The 25,730-nt window shown below is 35.3% G+C and overlaps 1 protein-coding gene across 2 annotated transcripts in view; it reads right to left on the bottom strand.

Annotated features, from left to right (window-relative positions):
• The window catches only part of ZBBX (zinc finger B-box domain containing), a gene marked incomplete at its 5' end in the record, with an annotated part of 104,874 nt that overhangs the window by 21,619 nt on the left and 57,525 nt on the right, over window positions 1-25,730 (bottom strand). The window contains 6 exons of one of the 2 annotated variants that reach the window (XM_082839129.1): window positions 750-1,057; window positions 6,073-6,212; window positions 7,986-8,065; window positions 9,256-9,356; window positions 9,737-9,846; window positions 18,841-18,961. In XM_082839129.1, coding sequence (XP_082695255.1) covers window positions 750-1,057; window positions 6,073-6,212; window positions 7,986-8,065; window positions 9,256-9,356; window positions 9,737-9,846; window positions 18,841-18,961 — 860 coding nt within the window. The remainder of the gene's footprint in view (window positions 1-749; window positions 1,058-6,072; window positions 6,213-7,985; window positions 8,066-9,255; window positions 9,357-9,736; window positions 9,847-18,840; window positions 18,962-25,730) is intronic. The other variant, XM_082839130.1, reaches the window with a different exon arrangement.

Here is a 25,730-nt window from a genome sequence, read left to right as displayed (position 1 = left end):
CAGAAGTAGCAGCAACTCAATATTCATTCTTCAACTTTTTTGGTCCCTCCTTCAGTTTAGGCACCATGGAGATTCATTACAAATGACTGTAAAGTCTTGTTAAAGTGCTTGACTTCCTCAATTTCCAAATAATTTAACATTTGACTTGTCCAATTTCTAAATAACTTATTATTAATAATCATAATTACTTAAGATTTTTAGTACATAGAACAGAGATTCAAATATAGTTTTTAAATTTGGCAATAATGCAATAATGAACTGCTTTATCTTTTTTTCTCTAAGAAGAAACAAAAACTACACCCCTATTTCTTTATTAGCCATATTCCTGAAGAATTACCTTTTCAACCTTATATTTACATTAAGGCACAAAAACTGGTTTTATCTACAAAACTGCATTTTTTTTCTCATTTTAACCAGTGACTATAGAGTAGAAAGCTAGAAAGGATTTATTACAGTAAATTATTCATAATAATGAATTTCATTTAGAAAAGTAACAGCACTCTTACTATGGTGCATGAGGTGGGCCTTAAATTATTTGTCATAGAAAATCACTTGTTATAATGGCATTTACCATATTAGAATTTGTTCTGCAAGTCATTTATATTCTTTCCCATGTGAGTTACTCTTCAACTATAAGGTCACACATTTTAAATTCAATAGGAAGTAACCTTTAAGAATATATTGTGTCAATATGAATTTTTTATGTTTATTATAAAATTTGTAATACAATAAACATAATTGATATTTACCAGTGGTGACTCTGTAGTTTTAGAATCTTCAGAGTTTGGCCTCTCATGCAGATTGCTAAATTCCAAGGATTCCTTGTCCTCTTGAGATAATTTCCCCTTAAAGGAGGCTTTTTCTAAATCTGTACTTGGCAAAGAATCCTTGCTCTCAAGTGATATGCAGGAATCGTCATACTTTTGACTACTTTCTATATCTATGCTGTCCTCTTTGAAATTTCTCTCAAAAAAGCTGTTTTCCTCTAATTTTTCAACAGCAGGAGAGTAAGCATCAGGATTCACAATGTCACCAAAATCTGCACTTGAAGTTCCTGCTGTTGAAAACACATATTTACAAAAGTTAAATAAATATAAACAAATAAATTGATTAAACTGTTCACTAACCAAAAATTCTGTGCTATAAACCTTTATCATTAAACACTATTTTTTTAACCAATGTTTCTTTACTGAGTTCTCAGTGTTAAAATACTTTTACATGGCTTATGTTCATAAATGATAATTATATATATATTCAAGCCTAAATTATTTAGAGTAATGGAGGGGGACAAGATATTGTTTTCTAAAGCAATCTTGAAATTGATGCAAATTTTTATTTCAGCCTGTGGTTCAATTCCCACTTTCCTACCCTCTCTCCCACTCAAGTTTTATATCAGCAACTTATGAGAAATAATACAGAGGGAACCTTATTTCCCACATTTTACCTCTTTTGCTTAGCATGACTAGTAATGAGGAGAGGACAAAGGGAAGTCTGCCAGATGAAAGAACAGCAGCATTTAGGGGCACAGAAATGTTTAAGCTGGGACACCTGCCTCTGAAAAACTAAAAAATGAGCAAAATTATATTAGTCACCCACCTCATTATGTCTGCTTTAAAAAATCACTTGGTTTAGATCACTGGTTTCCAACCTGGCTACACAATGGAATCATCTGAAGGTACTGTTTAAAACCGTCAGCGTATGGGCCTGACCCCAAGCTATTAAATCAAACACTGACAGTGGAACTTAAGCACTGTTTTTTGTTTTTTTCCCCCTCCACCAAGTTCTGCAGGTGATTATAATGTGCAACCAGGATTATGAAACATTGTTCTAGATTTTCTTAAGAATAAAAATTCTTTAAAAAGCTTTGTACCATATTGCTTTCATTATCTCTCTCTCTCTCTCTCTCTCTCACACACACACACACACACACACACACACACACACACACACACACACATTTATCCAGGCTGAATACAGCTTCATCTGATTATCCCGTATTCTCTTTCCAATATACATGTCTTATCTCTATAAACAGACTGTGAAAATAGTAGAGGCTATGACTAAAATAGTCTCCAGTGATACAAACTCTGCCTTACAGTCCAAAGGACTTACTTGTTGCAATCAAATGTTTATACAATTCAGCAATTACACACAGTACTTAGAACTTCCACTTCCAATATCACCTCTTAAATTGCACAAGTACTGTGAGAAATGCAATAAGTTGTATGTCAGAGAAATATTTTATAGAAAAACTTTATAAAAGCTACTCAATTTAATGAAACTTTCATGGTAATGCTGTACTTTCCTACTAAACTTGAAAAGAAATTATCTGAATCTAATATTTTTGCGGATAGAGCTGCCATTTCCTACGTATAAATGTCTACAACGAACCTCTACAATATTTTTGCAAGATTGTAAAATTCCATTATTAGGATTTATTGCTGCTAAAAAGGTGAGAACACAGCCTTTTAATAATGTTTAAAATGCAATACAGAAAGTACAGATATGGTTTAATTTAGTCTCATTAGAAGCCCTTTTAAGTCATAAAAAATAGATGTCTTGGTTCAACGTTCAAAAATCAATTATTCTAACCTGTCACATCAACAGGATAAAGAAGAAAAATCACAGGATCATATCAATAGATGCAGAAAAAGCATTCAACAAAATCCAACACTCATTCATGATAAAAACTCTCAGCATACTATAAATAAAGGGGAATTTCCTCAACTTAATAAAGACTACCTAAAAAAAAAACTACAGTTAATATCATAATTAATGATAAGAAACTAAAAGCTTTATCTCTAATATCAGGAACGAGTAAAGATGTCCACTCTTACCACTTCTTTTCAACATTGTACTGGAAGCCCTAGCTAATTCAGTAAGACAAGAAAAGGAAGTAAAAGGTGTACAGATTGGGAAGGAAGAAATAAATCTGATTTTGTTCACAGATTAGATGACTGTCTATGTATAGATCCAAAAGAGTTGACCAAAAACTTCTGGAATTATTAAGTGATTATTGAATGGTTGCAGGATATAAGGTCAACATACAAAAGTCAATTGCTTTCCTACACACCAACATGAACAAGTAGAATTTAAAATTAATAACACAATACCATTTACATTAGCACACAAAAAATTGAAATACTTAGGTATAAATCTTAAAAAAATGTAAGATCTACATGAGGAAAACTAGAAACCTCTGATGAAAGAAATCAAAAAACTAAATAAGTGAAGGGCTAGTTCATATTCATGGATAAGAAGACTCAATTTGTCAAGATGTCAGTTCTTCCCAATTTCATCTAAAGATTCAATGCAATCCCTATCAAAATCCCAGCAAGTTATTTTGTATATATTGACAAAGTGATTTTAAAATTTATATGGAGAGGCAAAGACCCAGAAAAGGCAACACAATACTGAATGATTGACACTATCCAACTTTGAAAATTATCACACAGCTATAGTAATCCAGACAAAGTGGTATTAGCAAAAATATAAAAATAGATCAATGGAACAGAATGGAGAATCCATAAACAGATTCACTTAAATATAGGCAACTGATCCTTGACAAAAGAGTAAAAGCAATACAGTGGAGAAAAGATAGTCTTTTCAACAAATGGTGTTGGAACAAGTGGACATCCACACGTCCCCAAATAAATCTGGACACAGACCTTACACTCTTCACAAAAATTAACTCAAAATGAATGATAAACCTAAATGTAAAATGCAAAACTATAAAACGCCTAGAAGATAGGAGAAAATCCAGACAATCTTGGTTATGGTAATGACATTTTAAAATACAACACAAAAGGCAGGATCCATGGAAGAAATAATTGATAAGCTGGACTTCATTAAAATTAAAGACCTCTGTTCTGTGAAAGACACTGCTAAGAGAATGAGAAGACAAGCCAAATATTTGGAGAAAATATTTGCAAAACACATACATAAAAATACTATTATCCAAAATATACAAAAGAACTCTAAAATTTTCAACAGTAAGAAAACAGACAACCCAATTAAAAAATGGGCAAAAGGCCTTAACAGACACCTCATCAAAGAAGATATATATGGCAAATAAGCATATGAAAAGATGCTCAACATTATACGTCATTAGAGAATTTCAAATTAAAACGAGATACCACTATACAATTATTAGGATGGCAAAAATCCAAAACACCGACAATGCCAAATATTGGCAAGGGTTTGAAAAACAGGAAGACTCATTTGCTGTTGGTGGGAATGAAAAGTGGTAAAGTCAATTTGAAAGACAGTTTGGTGGTTTCTTGCAAAATTAAACATACTCTTACCAACAATTGTGCTCCTTGGTATTTACCGAAATGAGTTAAAAACTTATGTCCAAACAAAAACTCAAACATGGATTTTTATAACAGCTTTATTCATAATTGCCAAAACTTGAAAGCAACCACGATGTTCTTTAATAAGTGAATGTATAAATAAATTGTGGTACATTCAGACAATGGAATATTATTCAGCACTAAAAAGAAGTGAGCTATCCAAGCCATGAAAACACATAGGGGCACCTTTAAATACATATTATTAAGTAAAAGAAGCCAATCTGAAAAGACTATTGTATGATTTCAGCTATATGACATTCTGGAAAAGGCAAAAGTGGAGACAGTAAAAAGATCGGTGATTGCCAAGGGTTAGCAGGGAAGTTTGTGTGAAAAGGCAGAGCACAGAGGATTTTTCGGGCACTGAACCTACTTTGTATTATTCTATAATGTTGGATACAAGTCATTATACATTTGTCCAAACCCAGAGAACGTACAACACCAAGAGTGTACCCTAATGTAAACTGTGGATTCTGGGTAAAAATGATGTGTCTATGTTCATTGATTTTAACAAAGTATTGTTAAGTAATTTGTACTACTCTGGTTTGGGATGCTGATAGTGGAAGAAGATATGAGTTTGTGGAGTCTGAGGGTATATGGGAACTCTGTACTTTATGCTCAATTTTCCTATGAACCTAAAACTGCTCTAAAAAATAAAGTCTATTCAAATAAATTAAGTATCTTTAAAGTAACACTTAATGGGCATTTGTATTCAGCATTTTCCCAAAGGCAGTTGGAACTCCATGCTCCAGGTAGGTTAAAAATACCTTCTGGCTTAGACCTGGAGCCCTGTAAAGTCCTAAATTCCCATGTGGGTATCGTTCATTGTCATATGATTTAGAGGCTTCGTAGCTGAAAACGTTAAAACCAGCATGATGACTACAAATCACTGCTCTCTACCATCTGTTTCCCAATGAAAAGGTAATCATCAGTTTTACAACTAGTCACTTTAAATAATGATCTCTGGCATCTCTAAAATTCTTCACATAAGATATATTTATTGGTTTTTCTGAAAATCCTAAGTAGATAATATAAAATCCTAAGTAGATAAAAGCAGATTAGAAATAATCTAGTTCCCATATTTTAGTTTCGGAAAGTGAGATCTAAGAAAGGAAGTGACATGTTCAAGGTCACACAGCAATTTAAGGCAGAAATGAAAACAAAACCTGACTCGCAGGCCAGGATACTTTGCTATGACTGGCTTTAAATGATGATCTCAGCATCTAGAAATTAAAACCAGACATTAGCACACAGTATTCTAATCTATAGATCCCAAGGGTACTACTAGTAATAACAATGTAGATATATAAACAGATGATTTGTTTTGGTTTTATCACTAATGTGAAACTTTACACAAACTTAAATATTTTAGGAAAAGATTTAGTGCAAGGGAGGGAGGACAAAAGAGTGTCAATCAGACTTTTGTCACTAAAAGCCCATCTATGTAATCCTTTAAATGCTAGCTCAGTCCATAATAACTTTTAGAGTAGTCCTATACCGGCTGCTTTTTCCTCTGAATACAAATACCATTGTCCATTGACCAAAAAGAGTATTTGATAGAAAATTATGTATTTTCAACCAATTTTCTCCTGAGGACTAAATCTTCTGGGTTTAAAATGAACAGCAAAATAGGCAAAGCTTTTACATACTGCAATACCTATTGGTTTTATTAAGTTACTAACATTCACCATTAATAATATTAAGCAACAACAAAAAAAGTTACCTTTTGAGTTATCTTTACCATAAGAAGTGTTGTTGCTCAGATGAAGATGTAAGAGGTGTGTTTCTCCCTTGGTGAAAATATGATGTTGATGGATGTCATTTTCATATAGAAAAGTATTCTGATAATCATGAAATGTGCAACTTTCATGTTTAGGGACAAGCAAAAGAATAGAGTTGAAAGAAATTATATATAAAAAAGTTAAAAGACCCAGCTTATTAAAATAAATACAGTAAAACCTTAAGGGTATAGGGTTATTCACATTAATTTAATATTTGCTTCAACGTACTGTGGACAATTCTGAACTACAAGTAACTAAACAGTATTATGAATTTAAAGGAAATAGGCAACTGGGACAAACCTGATTTAACTACAAATTTTTAATTGACAGTTTCTTGTTAAAAATATTCTGAAATAGGGGCTTCCCTGGTGGTGCAGTGGTTGAGAGTCTGCCTGCCGATGCAGGGGACACGGGTTCGTGCCCCAGTCCGGGAGGATCCCACATGCCGCGGAGTGGCTGGGTCCGTGAGCCATGGCCGCTGAGCCTGCACGTCCGGAGCCTGTGCTCCGCAACGGGAGAGGCCACAACTGTGAGAGGCCCGCGTACCACAAAAAAAAAAAAAAAATATTCTGAAATAAGTTTGGTTTCTCATGGTCTTTCTTCTAAAAATGGAGAGTTATCTTTCAATCTCATCAAGCTCATGAAATCAAGGTTTTATTGCTTAAATAAACTTTTTATTTGTTCATCATGAATTATACGAGTTCAAAAGCCTTATGTGGTGTAGGTTCAAAAGCCTTACATAGCCTTATGTAAGCTCTACATAGTACCATCATAAAAACTCATGGATTATGCTTAACCTCTTGTGTCACTTATGATGCTTTATGACTCTTAGAAAAGACGCTCTGTGGGCACCTCCAAACCCAAGATGCAAAACTATTGCCAAACTGTAATCAGTAACTTTCTCTGCCTTGTCTAACATGGAGGTCAAAGCAAAGACTTGTGATAAGATATATAAAAGAATCAAGTTTGAGAGTAGAAATCCATTTCCTTAGGGATACAGTAGTGCATATAAACCTCTTGTATACTGACCATAAGGTTGTCTCCTGCCAAAAGCACATTTGCTGCTAAATATCTGGGTCTATGTGTCCAAACGTGGGGCTTTTCGGGTCTGAGGGCATCACTTAGGCCCACTGTTGCTCCAAAGTGCTGACAGGGGCCTAAGGTGATCTGAACATATAAACAAAGAATCGGTGTAGGGGCTACTTAATAGGAACTTCGTTCTGCTGTTTACCCAACTTAATGCTTTGTAGTCAAAACATGTGAAATCCTAGCTAAAGTTTCAACAGCAAAGAGGACTTAGAATAATTTTTAGCATTACTAACAGATACAGCTAGATATTATTTTTCATTTGGAAATGACAAAATTCTAAAAAAAATTTACAAGCTGAATCATTATAATTCATTATTTAATTTATCACACAGTAAAATCTACCTAGGAAGTAATCTATAGTTTGGGGGATTTTCTTGTCTCTCAACTTATTAACGTACCTGTTTTTATTTAGGGTTCATAAGAAACTGAAGAAAAATCCAAAGAGTATCTTTGGAGAAAGTAAGGAAGTTCATATGAAATATATGACTTGGGAGGCCATTTCAAATAATAACAATTCCTAAATACAGAAGCATCTATTAAATAATCCAGATATTAGGTAAGAGTATAAACATATCATTATAGATAATTTTCTAATTACTGAATGCTGATAAATATTAGCAATATTGTACCTAAATTTAAACATGGCTTAAATAAAATATATTCTAACATTAAAGTCACATTTTTTTTATGTTGTGAATTTCTCAAGAGATAGTTAATTTTTGGTGAGTTTTTAATAAGTATCAAAAGTGAATTAGAAAGATCTTACCTTTGTTGACTGTCTGCATCTGCTAACTCAACTTTATAAGGCACAACATTTCCCGGTTCTTCAGATTCTGCTTCATCAGTCTTATTAAACGCATGTTGTATAATATTAGTATGTTCAACAAATTCATAATACATTAACCAGCTAATTTGTGCATAATATTTAGAGAATTTTTTTTCTCACAAAGAAATGTCATGAGCTCTCTGACTATATGCCATAGAGCATTAGTTCTAGGAGAACTAAACAAATTCAACAGATATTTGCTGAGGGCTTTTGCTGTGTCAGTACATTTATCACTACTATCACACCCAGAACCAAATATAACAACTTAGGTTTTATTTTGTAACTACTAAGTGCCAAGTAGATCAGTGATTAAGATGTTTTTCATTCTCTGGCCAGCATGTCATATCATATGCATCAACAATTTAATGAAGAGCACACACAAATACACATGCCTGTATGTATTTATTTGTTCAGAATCTTCAATTTATCCAGAGCAGAAATAAAAATGTTGCCAGGCATACATACACACACACACACACACACACACACACACACACACACACACACAGCAGAAGCTATTAACCTCAAGAAGAAAGTAGTACTTAGAAAGGTACTTCCTCATTGTAGTCCTTCTCTGTGACAACCATAGTAAGAGCAACATTGAGGACAGGGGGTATACTCAGCTACTAGAGGACTAGAAAGTCAGAAATGCACTGAGTTTATCACAACTTAACCCTTCAGCCTGGAGCTCTAGCTCTGACTGGCCCTAGCTGCAGCTTATTCTACCTGGTGTCTTCTAGAGGTTTGTATTCAATTTATTATTATACTAAATCCCTTAAATCTTAATACTATTTTTCCTTTAAATAGAAAATATTAAATGACATTCAACAAACTAAATTTATACAAATTTTATTAAATAAATATCATATAATGAGAATAGTCTTTGTTAAAAAGCCTGATAACACAGAGAACTAAATAAAACAAACACTAAACTACATTTCTACAAGTTAAAAGAGTGAAACGTCTTCTCATCTCCCATACTATGACACAATACCAATTTAGGTCACAAATTTACTGTCTACATTAAAATAATAGTCTGTTGTATTCCTGTCAGCATATTTAAATTCAAATACTTGTAAATTTATAATACTTGTTATATACTTGTAAATTTATTTCAACAAGAAATCTTGTTGAAAATAACATGTAGTTGTAACTGTATGTTATGAATTTCCTGTTTGTTAAGTAATATGAGTGGTCATTATGAACTTACATCATCCAGTTCGACTATTTTTAGAGATGGTTCAGGTCTCTCTATGTTTAATTCTTCTACTGGCAGAAAAAGAGCTGGGGGTTGTATTTTGATATCTTCAACTAGAAAATAAGATTAAAAATAATATCATCAAAGCATATACCTTACCTGATAATTCATCTTCAAATAACATAGGCAACAATAGAAGAAGAATGTTCTCCTGTGCATCCACACAAAGGAATAAATACTGTCAATTTTCCCAGTTCAAGTAAAATACACATTTACTTAACATTCGATTTTTAAAAGAAACTAGTTAAACTAAGGCAAAGTAAATCTAGAGAATGGCAAGGAGAGTGTGCATGATTTTGATCTGGAGATAAAGTGTACACAGTGCAGTTGAGAATGATACAGTAAAGAAAATGAAAAGCAGATGCTGATTAATGCTCAGTGTATATAATTTGAAATAGTAAATTTGAAAATATCTAATTAAGGCTGAACTAACCATCACTATCTTCATCATTTTCATTCTGAGAACACTGTGCCTCACTACCGGTTTTACACTGAGGTATAAAGGTGTCCACTAGCATGTTTTGAAGTTGCTCCTGTGGAGTTCTACAAAACAAGAAAGAAGCAATTAAAAGCCTAAAGTACATTATCTGAAATTTCTCCAGACAAGATCTTGATTTATTTCACAAACAAGTGAGTCTACAAAATTAATAATGAAAACCATAGCCATACCTCTAATTCACAGAAGAAAAGTACAACTGTATAACATAATCTTAATCTACTAAAATAATTTTGTAAATCAAATTAACATCACACAACGTTTTTAATTTCATATCTTATTGTTTTTCCTTTAGGATGAAAATCAAAGTTATGATAGAATTCGGTATTTTTGCAAAAAAACACATGGAATCCATGAAACATATCACACTGTTTAAAAAGCTAATTTACAAATGTGTGGTGTATCTCACAGACTTGGCATTATGTTGATAAGTTCTAAGAGAACTGAAGACATTTTTCTGAACTTCCACCAAGCCAGTCACGTAATAAAATAGGCTTCCACAATAAGAATGTGAGGTGTTCCGGCTGTAGCATCTATTATCTAATTAACAATGAGGTCTGATGTAGCCTGTCTCACATATAAGGCAATGAAGCACAGGAATTCTTAGAGGCCTTGTGCATTTGGTTCCAAAGGATAGTCCCAAACAATGGGGAAGGGAGTCACTTTTTAACTGCCCTTAAACCGCACAGCTCTTCTAGATTATGCATGCTCATTGAGTCCCCATATAAAAGTCAGGGCCTTCTTAATAATATTAGCTGGTGACAATAATACAAAAAATGTACCAGGCTATGTTCTAAACAATTTGGGGTACTGAATCTTAACAGGAATATTAAATAGGTGCTAATGTTATCTAAGTGTGATGAGAAAATTAAAGCACAAAGAAGTAAACCAACTTGTTCTGTCATTCAGGTAGTAAATGCAGCAAAGACAATTTGAACTCAAGCAGTCTGCCTCCCTAAGCCCATGTTCTTAATCATTACTCTATATTGCCTCTCTCACAATTTGCAAAGGTACTAAAAATTTAATGATCTCCTGGCAAACTGTGACTATGTGCATTTCCCCAGTATATGTAATGTATATATCAGAACACTCCAAAATATTTATATATTATCCAGCTTTGAAGAGCATGTCATCTTACATCCAAAATTTAATTAAATGATGGAAAATATTAAAGAGTAAAGTTCAAAGACAAACTGGCATCTGGTCACCAGCCTCTTTCCAGTTTGACATAGATATACTGTACTAAAAATTCAATCACTGATACACATAAATGTACTAATATCCAGATACTCCTTCATGAAGTGAAAACTTACCTACTTTTAGGAGGAAAGCCCTGAACCAAAGACTTAGAGAGTCTAGTTAATAGAGCACTGGAGCTGAAGGGGTCCCTTAGATTATTTATTCCAAACTCAATGTTTTTCAGGTGATAAAATTTGGACCAAGAGAATTAAAGTGATTTGCCCATGAACAAACAACTAGTTAGTCAATAAACTAACTCTACATTCTGGATTGGGACCCTAACACAACTGCTTTGTCAAAAGATCATGCCACATAAATAAAAGATGACATATGCTTTAGAATAGGATTACCTCACCAGATTTTCCTCTTTTAAAATTTAAACAAATATGTATTAAGCATTGACCAATTCATTTGGGGAAACCAAATTGACCAAATCATTCTTGTGATGAATGGTTCTAACACTGTGAATCAGTGTTAGGCTGTTTGCATCAGAATCACCAGAGAAGATCTTTTTGAATGCAGAGTCTCATACCCATCCTTAAAAACACTGATTTTTAGGTCTGTCTGGGGCCAGGAGGAGAAATCAGCATTCTAAAAACCTCCCCCTATGCTTCTGATGATCAGCTAGAACTGAGAAGTACATATAATAAAAAGAGTAGGGGAACTGGAGTAGAAATACCAGCTAATTTTTAAATATCCACCCTTAAAATACTCTAAATCCAAATTGTATGATCTCTTTCATGAAACTTTCCTAGCATTTAGAAGATCCACTAAAAACAGAAGAGAAAATAAACCAGTGGGACTACATCAAACTAAAAAGCGTCTGCACAGCAAAGGAGACCATCAACAAGATGAAAAGACAGCCTACCAAATGAGAAGATATTTGCAAATCATATATTTAATAAGGAACTAAAATCTAAGTAATATCTAAGATATATAAATCAACAACAAAAATCCCAAAGAACCCAATTAAAAATCGGCAGAGGATCTGAATAGACATTTTTCCAAAGAAGACATACCGATGGCCAACAGGCACATGAAAAGGTGTTCAACATCACTAATTATTAGGGAAATGCAAATGAAAACCACAATGAGATATCACCTCACACCTGCTAGAATGGCCATCGTCACAAAGGAATAGCAAATGTTGGAGAAGATATGGAGAAAAGGGAACTTTATACACTGTTAGTGGAAATGTAATTTGGTGTAGCCACTATGGAAAACAGTATGGAGATTCCTCAAAAAATTAAGAATAGAACTACCATATGATCTAGCTATTCCATTTCTGGGTATTTATCTGAAGAAAATGAAAATAATAATTTGAAAAGATATATGTATCCCTTTGTAGCCAGGATATGGAAACAACCTAAGTGCCCAGCAACAGATGAATGGATAAAAATGTGGTTATATATACACACACACACACACACACACACACACACACACACACACACACACACACTATGGAATATTACTTAGCTATAAGCAAACATAAAATCTTGACATTTGTGACAACATAGATAGACCTTGATAGTATAAGTGAAAAATGTCAGAGAAAGACAAATGATTTCACTCATAAGTGAAATATAAAAAAATCAAAAATAAACAAACAAAACAAAACAAAAACAAACACATTAATACAGAGAACAGATTAGTGGTTACCAGAGGGGAAGGGGAGCAGAAGAGGGCAAAATGAGTAAAGGTGGTCAACTGCACAGTAACGAATGGAAACTAAACTTTTGGTCGTGAGCAGGTTGCAGTGTGAAATATAATCTGCACACATGAAACATATATATAATGTTATAAACCAATGTTATCTCAACTACAACAAAAAGAACCACTGGAGATATTAAGATTGCTATTAAGGTGTATCAACACTTACATATTGGCAGGTAATATACAAAAATCATTACTATCCAAATCAGAAAAGTGATATAAAAACAAAATGCAATAGAACATATATTTATAAGCCTGTTAAGCCTTTTATAAAATATGAAAATTATAGGCAGAAATGAAGTCAGTCATTTAACAAAAGTGTTCTTCTTTTACTGTATAGGAAACTCAGTGTGAAGGGCCTTGAAAGGCAGCCACTAAAAAAGATAAGCAACCTTGAGATTACTTTTATGTACTAATTCCTGAACTAGAAAGAGGCAATTGACAGATATACACTACTAAGTTTCACACCTGAAAGACTGTTATGGACATAATACTTTAAAAGAGATACAGACCACTTGGACAATAGTTACATAGGAATAACCAGAATAGTCTATGTATGAACTTAAAACCCTGCCACGTAAACCACAATGGGATATAACTACACACATGTTAAAACAACCATCAAAAGAAAAAATAACCTGAGAATACCAGGCACTGGCAAGGATGTGGAGCAACTGGAACTCTCTCACACATTACAGAAAAAAAGGCAAAACTATTCAGTCACTTTGGAAACAGTTCGGCAGTTTCTCATCAAGATAAACATATATTTACCATATAACTCAGCCATCCTGGTCCAGGTATTTACCCAGGGAAATAAAAACTTATATTCAAAGAAAAACCTATATGCAAATGTTTATAATAGATTTAGTCATAATTGCCCCAAAGTAGAAACCAGCAGGATGTTGTTTAACAGATGAATGGATAAAATATATACCATGATTATGAAATACTACTCTACCATAAAAAGGAACAGACTTTGATTCACTTAAGAACATGGTTGAATCTTAAATGCATTTTGCTAAATGAAGGATGCAAAAAGCTACATATTTTATGATTTAATTTACATGACATTCAGAAAAAGGCAAATGTATAAGGATGGTAACAGACCAACAGTTGTCATGGGTTGAGGAAGAAGGGTTGACTAAAGAAAGAGGAAGCATGAGGGATTATGGGGTGATGGAACTGTATTCTTCAGTACTGTGGTGAACACATGGCTCTAGGCATTGGCAAAAGCCCACAGAACTGTACACAAGTTTATTCAAATTTTAAAAAGTACTCAGGATATGGGCATACCCCAAAGAATGGTAGAACCACTCTAAAGGAGATGGGAAAGTAATGAGTGCCATGGCCTAAGCAACTTTGGAAAACAAGATTTTGACTGGATACTGTAGAAAGCACTATACACAGTGTACTCTAATTGGTAAATTTGTCTCTCACAGTGAAATTAGTTAGAGATTCTGAAACTACTTTACACATATATTAAGGGTGATAAATTAATAAATATATTATAGATACTGAGAGCCACGATTCTCACTGCAGGTGAAAGAAACCACAAATAAGCAAAGGGAGAATGTAAATGAACCAGTTGATGTTGGCTTGGATGTATGAATATGAACTCATGTTTACTTTAATAGATATCCAGGTAGATAGGTACAGAAGTAAATTTAGTTGTGTGTGTAGCCTGGGTTAGTATATATACATGTATCTCCTAGATGTTCTCTGAGAAAACCTAGGATCTGTGACTCCTGAGTAGCAAGGTGCACACCTAAGTTGAGATCTTGGTTTCTGAATAACAGTCTCCAGTAAAAGGAATCAGGTTTCCTTGGAAAAATGATTCCCGGGTTAGGACAGGAAAATTCATCTCGGGCGCTAGAAAAATAAAGAGATGTTCAACTCAAACCAATCAACAAACAAAAAATGGCAAGAACGTATTGAAAGGAGCGAGAAGTCAACCTGAAGGAGTTCTCAATGATCAAAGCAGGAACTTGAGTCAAAAAATAAATGACAATCGTATTGGCTATTAATCCAAAATAAAATAAATATCCATGAGTCCACATAAATAAACAATTGAATAAATAAACCAAAGTGGGAAAAGAGATATTCTTCCTTGAAGAATTCCAATTAATAAATGTAGAAGGAATAGAGGAAATAGAAAATCCCCACTAGAGCAGCAGAGTAATAACTGCTACAGGCAAAATCCACTGACAAATGCTAAAATTAGTAGATGAAAGTTTAAAGAAAAACAGAATTTTGCATCAACTCAAAGTATCTCCCCTAAAATATTTATTACTGTGATGTGATTAAGTCCCCCCCCCCACCACATTCATATGTTGAAATTCTAACACTCAGTGTGATGGCATTAAGAGATGAGGCCTTTGGGAGGTGATTAAGTCGTGAAGGCAGAGTCCCCACATGGGATGAGCACCTTTATAGAAGAGGCTCATGAGAGCCCTGCGAAGACACCATGAAAAGATTTCTCCTATGAACCAGGAAGCAGGCCATCACCAGACTCTGAATCTGCTGGTATCTTGATCTGGGACTTCCTAACCGCAGGAACACTGAGAAATAAATGTTTGCTTTTTATAAGCCACCCAGTCTATGGTATTCTGTTATAACATCCCAAATGGACAAAGACAGAAATGGGTACCAGAAGTGGGGTGCTGCTATAAAATTCCTTAAAATGTGAAAGCAGCTTTGGAGCTGGCTAATTAGTAAAGGCTGGAAGAGGTCTGAAGTTCACGCTAGGAAAAGGCTACATTGCTATTAATAGACCTTTAAAGACAATTCTGGTAAGGGCTCAAAAAAAAAGAGAGAGCTGTAGAAAAAGCTTCAATAGTCTTAAAGAATACCGAAGTAATCCTGAATAGAATGTCAGTAGTAATATGGATGGTAAATGCCATTTTGATGAGGTATCAGATGGAAGTAAGGAACAATTTATCATACAATGGAGGAAAGGCAATCCTTGCTAATAAAGTGGCAAAGAGCTTAGCTGAATTGCATTCATGTCCTAGTGTTTTATGGAAGGTAGAACTTGTGAGTAATGAAATTAGACATATGGCCAAGGCAATTAATTTCTAAGCAAAGTGTTGAAGGAGAGGCCTGGTTTCTCATGACTGCTCATAACAAAATGCAAGGAAGAGAGGAATGAATTAAAGACAGAATTAATCAAAAGAGAAGCAAAACTTAAAGATTTGGAACATTCTCAGCCTATTTATATTTATATTGAAAAGTATGACACAACCTATACAGGAGAGAATAGGAAGTATATGGCCAAAGGATCATCTCACAGGGAGATCAGTTAGCCATCTAAACAGAAGATATGACCTATTATCCAAGACAATGGAAGAATGATCCCAAAGGCAATTCAGAAGTCATCAGGGCTAATATCTCTCCCATCACAGAGAGCCCCGTTAGAGCAACAGCCCAGTAAATCCCTGGGGGCAAGGCTGCCCTTGTGACCCCAGACTAGACCAGCCACACAATTCAAGCCCAGGGAGTCACAGAGCTCAGAGCCATCTTAGGAATGGGGCCACTCAAAGCCACAGGGCAGAGCCAACCAGAGCCTTAGGGGCCCAGCCCCTGCCAGGCAAAGCTCGGGGCAGAACTGCTGCCTCAGTGTGTCCAGAAGTGGGGCTTCTATCCCAGTGGGCCTGGACAGCAGAGGATACTCTCAAGATTTAAGGTCTAATAGCATTTGCCCCGTTAGGTTTCAGACTTGCTCAGGACCTGTTACTTCTTTTTTATTTCCAATTTTTCCCTTTTAGAATGGGAATATCTATCCTATGCCTGTCCCACTTTTGTATTTTGGAAGCACAGAACGTGTTTGATTTCATACGTTCACAGTTAGAGAGCAATTTGTCTCAGAATGAATCAGACATTGAATCTCACCCATATCTGATTTAGATGATACTTAGATAAGACTTTAGAATTAAGACTTCAGAATTTTGAGTTGATGATGGAAGGAGTTAAGACTTTTGGAGCTATTGGGATAGAATGAACATATTTTGCATGCGAGCAGGACATAAACTGGTGGAGGGCAAGGAGCAGAAAGCTCTCTTCTGAATGTTTGTGTCCCCACAAAATTCATATGTTGAAATTCTAACCTCCAAGATGATGGTATTAGGTGGTGAGCCTTTGGGAGGTGATTAGGTCAAGAGGGTAGCACCCCCATGAATGGGATTAGTCTCTCCCCAAGAGAGACCTCTCACCCCTTCTGCCCTGTGAGGACACAGTGAGAAGACAGCCCTCTATGAACCAGGAAGCTGGGTCTCTCCAGTCACCAAGTCTGCTGGCACCTTGATCTTAACTTCCCACCCTTAAGAACTGTGAAAAATAAATGTGTGTTGTTTATAAGCCACCCAGTCTATGGTATTCTGACAGCTTGAACAGACCACAATGTTAATTATGAAAGGAAAAGAGTAGTTTTGCAGCAGGGAACCTTGGTGAGTACCACATTAACCACGTGTTCAAGGTTAACATCCAGGTGATGAGATATACTGATAGTATGATCGGGTGATATCATGCACTGAGAAGGGTGCACCCTCTCTGTGGCATTCTTCCTCAAAATGCACAACCTCAATCTAATTACGAAAAAAACACCGGATAGACCCACACTGAGTATATTCTATGAAATACCCAGCAAGTACTCATGTCCAGGTCATGAAGACAAGGGAAGACTGAGGAATTGCAATGGATAAGGAGATAGGACAAAACTGCAATGTGAGATCCTGAATTGAATCCTGAAACAGAATAAGGACGTTAGTGACAAAAACTGGTGAAATCCAAATAAAGTGTGTAGTTTAGTGATTTATATTGTACTAATGTTAATTTCTTGGTGTTGATACATGCACTATGATTATATAAGATGTTACCATTAGAAAACCTGAATGAATGGCAAGTGGAAATTCTTCTTGTTGTTTTGCAACTCTTGATTGCATGTCTTATTTCAAAATTTAAAAAAAAATTAAAAGAAAAGAAATCTGCCCATGAAAACAGCTGAAGGGGTGTGGGGGCAGATGGTAACCTGTCAAACAGAAGCTTCAAGGAAGTCATGAGGGCTGATTTTTAAAAATATGAAGGGATACCATGAAGAGGAGAGATTCAATTGGCTCAGTATTGGTTTAATTGGTAGAATTAGGACCAAGTTAGCAACTAGTCAGAAAAAATTGCAGCTCACTAGGAGATATCATAGGAGACAGAATGTTCCAAGGATGGAGTGGGTCATCTCGGGAGATGGTTTTGTATGACTGGAAGTGAATGAAGCAAGGGCTCGAAAACCACTCCTCAGGTACATTCTAGACAGGTTTTCTAACACCCTGCTCCTCAAAATGTGGTTCAGAGACTAGCATTACCCACGGCAGTATCACATGGGAGCTATCAGAAATTCAGAAATGCAAAATCTCAGGTTCCACCCATACCTACTGAAGAAGAATCTGTATTTTGCCATAGTCTCTAGCTGATTCATAGGCACAATGAAGTGTGAGTAGCACTGCTATAGGGGAAACTGAGACCATGGCCTTTGAAGGTACCTCCCAATGTGGTTCTTATATCATGGTAAAATTATGCATGACTCCAACATGTACTCAGTCATCAATTTGGTTTGATATTTAACTTTTAAACCACTTATGAAATGCTACATCTAATGATATAGCCTTTGAATAAAATATATTTGAATACTATTAATAAAACTATAAAATCAAAGGTCTGCTTAACTTAAAAGTAACTTTAAAAGTAACTTAAAAGTTTCTGAAGAGTACAGCTCAAAAATTACCTCTTCAAACTAAGCTTTCATTTATCACATTATTTTTGCTATTATTTTTAAACTCTATACCATATTTGTGCCTTGTTTCCCACATACACATTTCCACTTCTCAAGGCAAACCCTAAATCAATCACACATTACATACATAAATAGAATTAAAATTCTTATCAGAACGGTAGAAGCTTCACAGGGATTTAATATTGCTTTAAAATTATTTATGCAAATGTGAAGTGCATAAATAACATTGCTACAAAAAAGCATGTCACACACGGATCGTAAATAGCTTTTACATTTCTTATTAATAATGCAAAAAATCAGAAAATACCTTCTGTGTTTTTTAAGCCATAATTTTTCCATGTAGGATAGACTATCTTCTTTAAATTCAATCATAAGTGGTGCTGTCCAAATTCTCAGATTAGTTTGTACTTCACATTCTTCCAATGACTCTATAAAAATAAACATAATATGCATAATTAAGGTAACCTAGTCTACAAATTACCACATCTTCTCTCAAGATACAGAACTCACCATTTTTGAGGCAAATGTGCTTTGATATTTGTCTGTATAATCAATAGTTCTAGGCTTAAATGATGCAAAAGTGTTAAATATTGGTGATTTATTATATTACTGTATAGATAGTTTTCTTCAATAATTTCTTGAAATGAAAAAAATCTTATGATTCACAAGGTTTTTTAAAGCAACTAATTATTTTACACGATAAAGATAAATACAAATGGATTCATTATATATTCTATAAATGCACACACACATAAAGGTATGTGTTAGAGCCACTGACAATAATATTTACACATTATGGGAAACAGAAAATAAATGACTCAAAATGGCACCTGGAGGAGACAACTGTCCTCATGAATTTATATCTACATGGCAACTTACTTCCAGATGCTTAAGGTGTTTCTGAAGTACTACTAAATTAAAACCATCATTCAAAGATATTTAAAACTGATGGAGATTTCTGGGAAAGAAAGCAGCATAAATACAGAGTTACTAGTCTCTCCACCCTCCTAGATATTAGCCCTCTCTCCATAATGACCACAACAGGAGGAAAAATGTGGGAGAAGATAGAGAAGTCGTAAAGAGGGAAACAATTATTTTTTTATAGACTGAAACTAGAGAATAATCCCAAGCTCATACTGCAGCCTTTAATAAATAGCTTTTAGAAACAGCCAAATGCCAGCAATAGAAATAAACCAAAAGAATGTAAGTCACCCACTCCTATTCCTCCCAAAGTGTAGAGCAGTGCTGAAGAAAGCAACTGGAGGATGTTCTGGGAACCACCATCAGAACGCATGAACTGAAAGAGTAGGAGTCAAGGACAAGTGCAAGTCATAGAAAAAAGGAGAGCCCTCCACTGTGAGTCCTCTTTTTCATAAGAAAACAAAATATTTCCCAGCAGGGAAGCCGAAAGAGAAAAAAAATGAGGACTCACTTTTTTTTCTGTCCAGGTCATGGAGAAGAGTCGCTTGGCTTGAGAGATAACCCCCAAGTCTAGAAGGGTGATGAGGAGGAAGGAAATGAAGCAGCTGACCTGGGACTCACTCTTCTCCCATCACCAATGGCACATTCCCAGGAAATAAAGATGGCAGGTAGCCTGGGTTAACTTGCTTGTGAATATGCTAATAACTAGACTTTCTGGCAAACAGATTAATGATATTTTCTAGAAAGAGAGACTTTAGCTACGTAATGCATTCAGCAGGATAAGCTTTGTTTCAAATTGCTTACATAAAACAAATCTAGAACACGTGGATTCATGAGTCATGTCTCCCTGAACAATGCCACACAAGCTATGGAACTGAGGTTCTGGTTTGCTCCCTTGTTTAATGGTTCTCTAGCTACCTTTTGTGTGAAGTTGTGTAAGACGTCCCATTGTTCATATTGAAGGGATGATGGGTATTTTCCTTAATAGACAATGCTTTTAAAAGTCTTAAGGTAAATTTGCCCAAGGTATTTAAGGAACAGCCAGGAGGCCAGTGTGGCTGAAACAGAACAAGCCAGGGAGAGAGTAATAGGAAGTGAGATCACAGAGATAGGGACTTCAGATTACATTGAACCTTCTAGGCCATTGTAAGTATTTGCCTTTCACACTGAAGGAAATGAAATTACAGTTCACTAAAACGTAATCAAGTTAGAAATCAATAACAGAATCACTAGAACACTTGAAAATTCAAAGCTAATGGCCAAGAAACACAGGAAAACATACTCAATGTCATTTGTAATGAGGTACACAAATGAAATACACAATTTCATCTCTATCAGACCAGCAAAAATTTTTAAAAACACAGTTAAAGTGTTGGTGATAATGGGAAGCAGTCAAACCATTTATATACTGCAGAGAGGAGTATAAACTAACACAAATACTCTGGTAAAAAAAATTCAGGTTAACCTAGTATAGTTAAAGACACAGACACCCTATGACCCAGCTATTCTGCTCCCAGGAAGAGACACCTAGAAATGTGTACACATGTGTATTAGGACACCTGTGCAAGAATATTCAAAACAGCAGTGTTTGCTGGGTAGGGTTAAGGGAATAAGTGATGTTGAAGCACTCAGAAACTAAAAATAATGGAAAGCTGTTACCAACCCTAGGCTTGAGAGGACAAAGTAGGAGAAATTTGTAAGAAGTCATTGAAAGCAAGGGCTGTGGATGAAAGGTCATCTAAGTGCTGCTCTGTAACATAAGTAGAAAATGCAGTCACTGCAAAATCTCAGCACATCAAGGAGAGGAAAAGTAAGTACTTCTACCTCTTTCTTACCCCAAATGGGAATCAACCTAAACAAACATCAATATTTAAACAGGTAAACAGTGGTGTAGTCATATAAAGAAGACTTTGAAGCATAAGACTCTTAAGCAGGGAAAATGAATGAAATACAACTATGCACATCTTTATGGGTAAATCTCAGTAAATTATGTTGAATAAGTTAAACAGGTTGAAAAAGAGTACATATACTAGTTTTCCATTTACACAATGTTTAAATACATGCAAATTTAACAATATATTGTTTAGAGATACACACATGCAGTAAACTGCAAGGAAATCAAGGGAATGAAAAAATACAAATCCAGGCTAGTGATAATCACTTAGAGGGGAGGGAAGAGGAAGAGAACAGGTTCTTATTGTTTTGTTTTTCTCCATAAGGTATATAAATTTTATAAATGTTCTTTTTATCTACTTAATATCTTAGGGAAAGGAAAATATTTACAAACACATACATATAATATACACGCACATAAACAATCACATTTATAATACTCTGAGGCAAAATAAAATCACATATTATATCAACAGAAGTCCTCATCTTAATGATTTCTCCATGGCAACCACACTGTTGACCTCATTTCTTTACTTAAAAACACTGTCCTCCATGGGTTTTTATGATAATACACTTTACCAACTTTCCTCCTATATCTATGCCACACTTTGTCTTGTTTGTAGCCTTGTCTTTCCAAGCCACTAAATGTAATTCCTCTCTAGCTTGTTGTGTTACAACCTTGCTCTCTGAGGTCCAGCCATGCACATCTACCTTCAGTTCCATTAACACGATATGCTCTCTTCACCATGGAGCCTTTGTACATTCTAATTTGTCTCCACTCTCCAACTCATTTTCTAGCCTTCAACTTGAATCTTGGCTTCTTAGAAATCCCTTTTTAATTATCAGTCAAGGTTCTAACAGGAAAGAAAAAACTCAAAGGGGTAATTTGAAGAAGATCAAATGAAGGGACTAACTTATAATCATGTTAAGGTTAAGGGAACAAGTGATGTTGAAGCACTCAGAGACTAAAAATAGTGAAGAACTGTTATCAACCCTAGGCTTGAGAGGACAAAGTAAGGCAAGTGTTGTAAGTAGTCATGGAAAGCAATGGCTGTGGATGAAAGGTCATCTGAGTGGAGCTAATGATATATGCAGACAAAGCAGTAACTGCAAAATCTCAGCACATAAAGGAGAGGGAGAGTGAATACCTCTACCTCTTTCTTCTCACCCTTCAATGTTCTGCTAGTGTCTCCAACTGGTCAAACCCAACCAGAAGCCAGAGAACAAGGGAGTTCATGTGATGCAGCCTCCAAGGATCAACTTCTAGGGGCACAGAGTAGGGCAGAAATGGGAAAGAATGGATCTGGAGAGACAGAGTCTACTTAGTTTGCATCTAAGCATCCATTTGTCTGTCTGTCTCTTCCTCTGAAAACAAAACAAAACAAAACAAAACAAAACTAACTCATGTCTGAAGCACAGGGAACACAAAGTTCTACAGCCACTATGCATCAGAGGGAGATTTCAATTTAGTGATACTCCCAACTAAATTTAAATGTTAGATACCAGTAGTATGTGTCATATTAGGTATCAGGAAAAAGAGAGGAGAAAAAAAACAATTACTCAATATAAAACTTAGCTGCCATGGTTCTTCGTTTTGTAGCTGGTTTTGAAGCCTACCTTGATTTGTTTACCATAGCCTCCTTCTCTCACCACCCATTCTGTTTACCTTACTGTCTGCCAACCCCTTTTACCTGGTAGAGTGACTAAAATCTTCATTCTCAAAAGATTCAAGACCATAGAAGCCCTCTTTTCATTGGCTTGCCACATTTTTCCAATGAACATTATTACTGGACACAGAAAAATTAAGTATGCCACTGAATGGTTTGCAGATGAAGTCTATCTTTTCTTTATTGTATGATAACAATCTAATTGTTCCTTCATACTTGTGCTCAAACAACATGGTCAGTACAGTGACCCTTCCTGACTATTAACTCAGTGCTGATGAGCCCCAAATGGCAGTGGGTAGTCTCAGCTTCCAGTTTAATAGAAGTTTTGCCGGAGTTTCATGTAATATAGAGTCCCTTGTAGGAAAAGCACCCCAAACTCACAAGATGTTGTTTCTCAGCTGGAACCCATACTGAACCTTCAGCAGGCCATTCCACAAAACTATCAAGCTAGCTGGATAGTGCTGCACATTGTAAGATGAGTGAATTCCATGAGTATGAGCTTATTCCTATACCTTTTTCATAATAAAATGAGTGTCTTGATCTAAGACACTCATTGTGTAAGACACCACAGTGACAAATAAAGCTGCTGGCAGATACACTACAGGAAGAGAAGGCAAATCCTTTTCTGAAATATGTGGCTTTTCCCATGAGGACAAATTACTGCCCTACCCATGATGGAAAGGGTCCAATATAATCATTCTGTAACAGATACTCCCTGTTCACAAGATCCACTTAGCATCATGCCATCAATCTAATGGGCAATAGCTTTTGTGCAATAGCAAGACAATCAAGGTTCTTTGGGACTATATAATGCTAGAAAGCTGGAGAGCTAATGTAGGTCTGAAGCAAGACTGTGAAGGTATACTGTAACCCATATGATATCAAACGATCTCTGGCTATATTTATTAATAGAAATAAAAAAGAATACATCTGATATGTCAAGGAGCAGTAAACTATAGCCCTTGGGCCAAATCTGGCCCACTGCTTTTGTATGGCTTTCAAGCTAAGAATGGTTTCTACATATTTTAATGGCTGAAAAACATCAAAAGAAGGATAATATATTGTGACATGTGAAAATTATGTAAAATTCAAATTTGTATCCATAAACAAGGTTTTATTAGAAAATAGTCACACTCGTTTGTTTATATATTGTCTTTCATGATACAGTGGCAAAGTTGTATGGCCCTTCTGAATGGCCCTCAAAGCTTAAAATATTTACTATGTGTCACTTTACAGAAAAATCAACCCCTAGGCCAGGTCAATAGCTGTCTCCCTCCTCCAACCATGGAGAATGTGTTGGTTTTCTCCAGCAAAGACACTACATCCAGAAAAGCGACTGTGACCTGTATCATCATCATCGGATCAAGTTTACTCTAATCTGTAGTCATTTTCCAAGATCATTGGCTTTTGTACCAAATAAGTAAGGTAAATGGAAATATAATAAAAAGCAGTATTCCTGCATCTTTCAGGTCTTTGATGCTGGCATTAATCTTTGCAATCCCCAGGTATTGCTTCTGGCATGGTATTTTATTAGCATGGACATTGGCAAGGGAGGGAGACAGTTCTAGGGTCTTCTACTTATGTACTACCATAACAACCTTCATGCCACAGGTCAGACCATCAACACAGGCATTATTCCTGTTACTAAGTATATCCGTTTCCAAGAATCAAGACTGGAAAAATAACCACATAATGGTCCCACAGTTCCAATGCACTATGAGACAGAATAAAGACAAGATTTTATCTATCATTCCACTTCCATAAATCTCTAAGACTGACTGGTGGATTATGGTGGTACTTAGGGTCTCCAGGGTGTCTAACTGTCAGTTCAGACCCAGAATCTAATAACCCCTCTGAAAGTCTGGGCATTGCCTTTCCTCGGTGCATGTTTATCCTGGTAAATAGCCATAAGTTCTGTAGTGAAAGCTTAGAGGAAGATTCATAGTGTACCCTGTGACCACACTACAAAATCCTGCAAAAGGACCCAGCCTCTACCTCAAGGGGCTTTAGATTTGTGGTGTGGCTTAGGGCTGAGAACTTTATAATAAACTCTGAATCCCCAGTATGGTAGCTCAAGTTGGGTCTCTGTGCATCAGGATGGAAATTTTCTACTCAGATAGGAAAAACAGGAGTCTATACAAACTTTTTCATTCTTATGTACTCCAATTAGTACCACAGATCTCTGTGAACTGAAACAATCTAATTACTAGTCTTCCTTGCCCCTTATTTTGGTAATTTTTCCACTATAACTTTGATAATTATATGCCAACATCTGGCCTCTACTATTCCAGGTTTCCATGATTCCTTTGAAATCAGGCAGTTCAATTCCATTTAAGCATCTTTATCCACAATCTTCAGGCTACAGAGGAAAGCTACAACATATCAGTTCTTCTATTATTTTTAAATACTATGTCTTCAAAGTGGACAATCAGAAAGGTATTTCTATAGAAGACTTAATCCTTTTCAGAGTAAAAAAGTAAAAAATACATCAGAATGTGAAAGCACAAATAAAAGAGCACATAAAATAACATAGTCAATGAGAGTTATGTTGATGTACATGCTAAAACAGGGTATACAAATAAAGTCTTGGAAGTATTAACAAAATTGATGTATCATGAACAAATGTAGGAAAAATATTTGAAAGAGAGAACATTATTTAGTAAAAAATCAGATTTTATTTGGGAATAAGGTGTGTGATATCTTGACATTAGGAACT

The sequence above is a fragment of the Leucopleurus acutus genome, assembly GCF_964270905.1.
Source record: "Leucopleurus acutus genome assembly, chromosome: 5".
NCBI classification, from domain to species: domain Eukaryota; kingdom Metazoa; phylum Chordata; class Mammalia; order Artiodactyla; family Delphinidae; genus Leucopleurus; species Leucopleurus acutus.
This window is presented reverse-complemented; position numbering and strand designations above follow the sequence as displayed.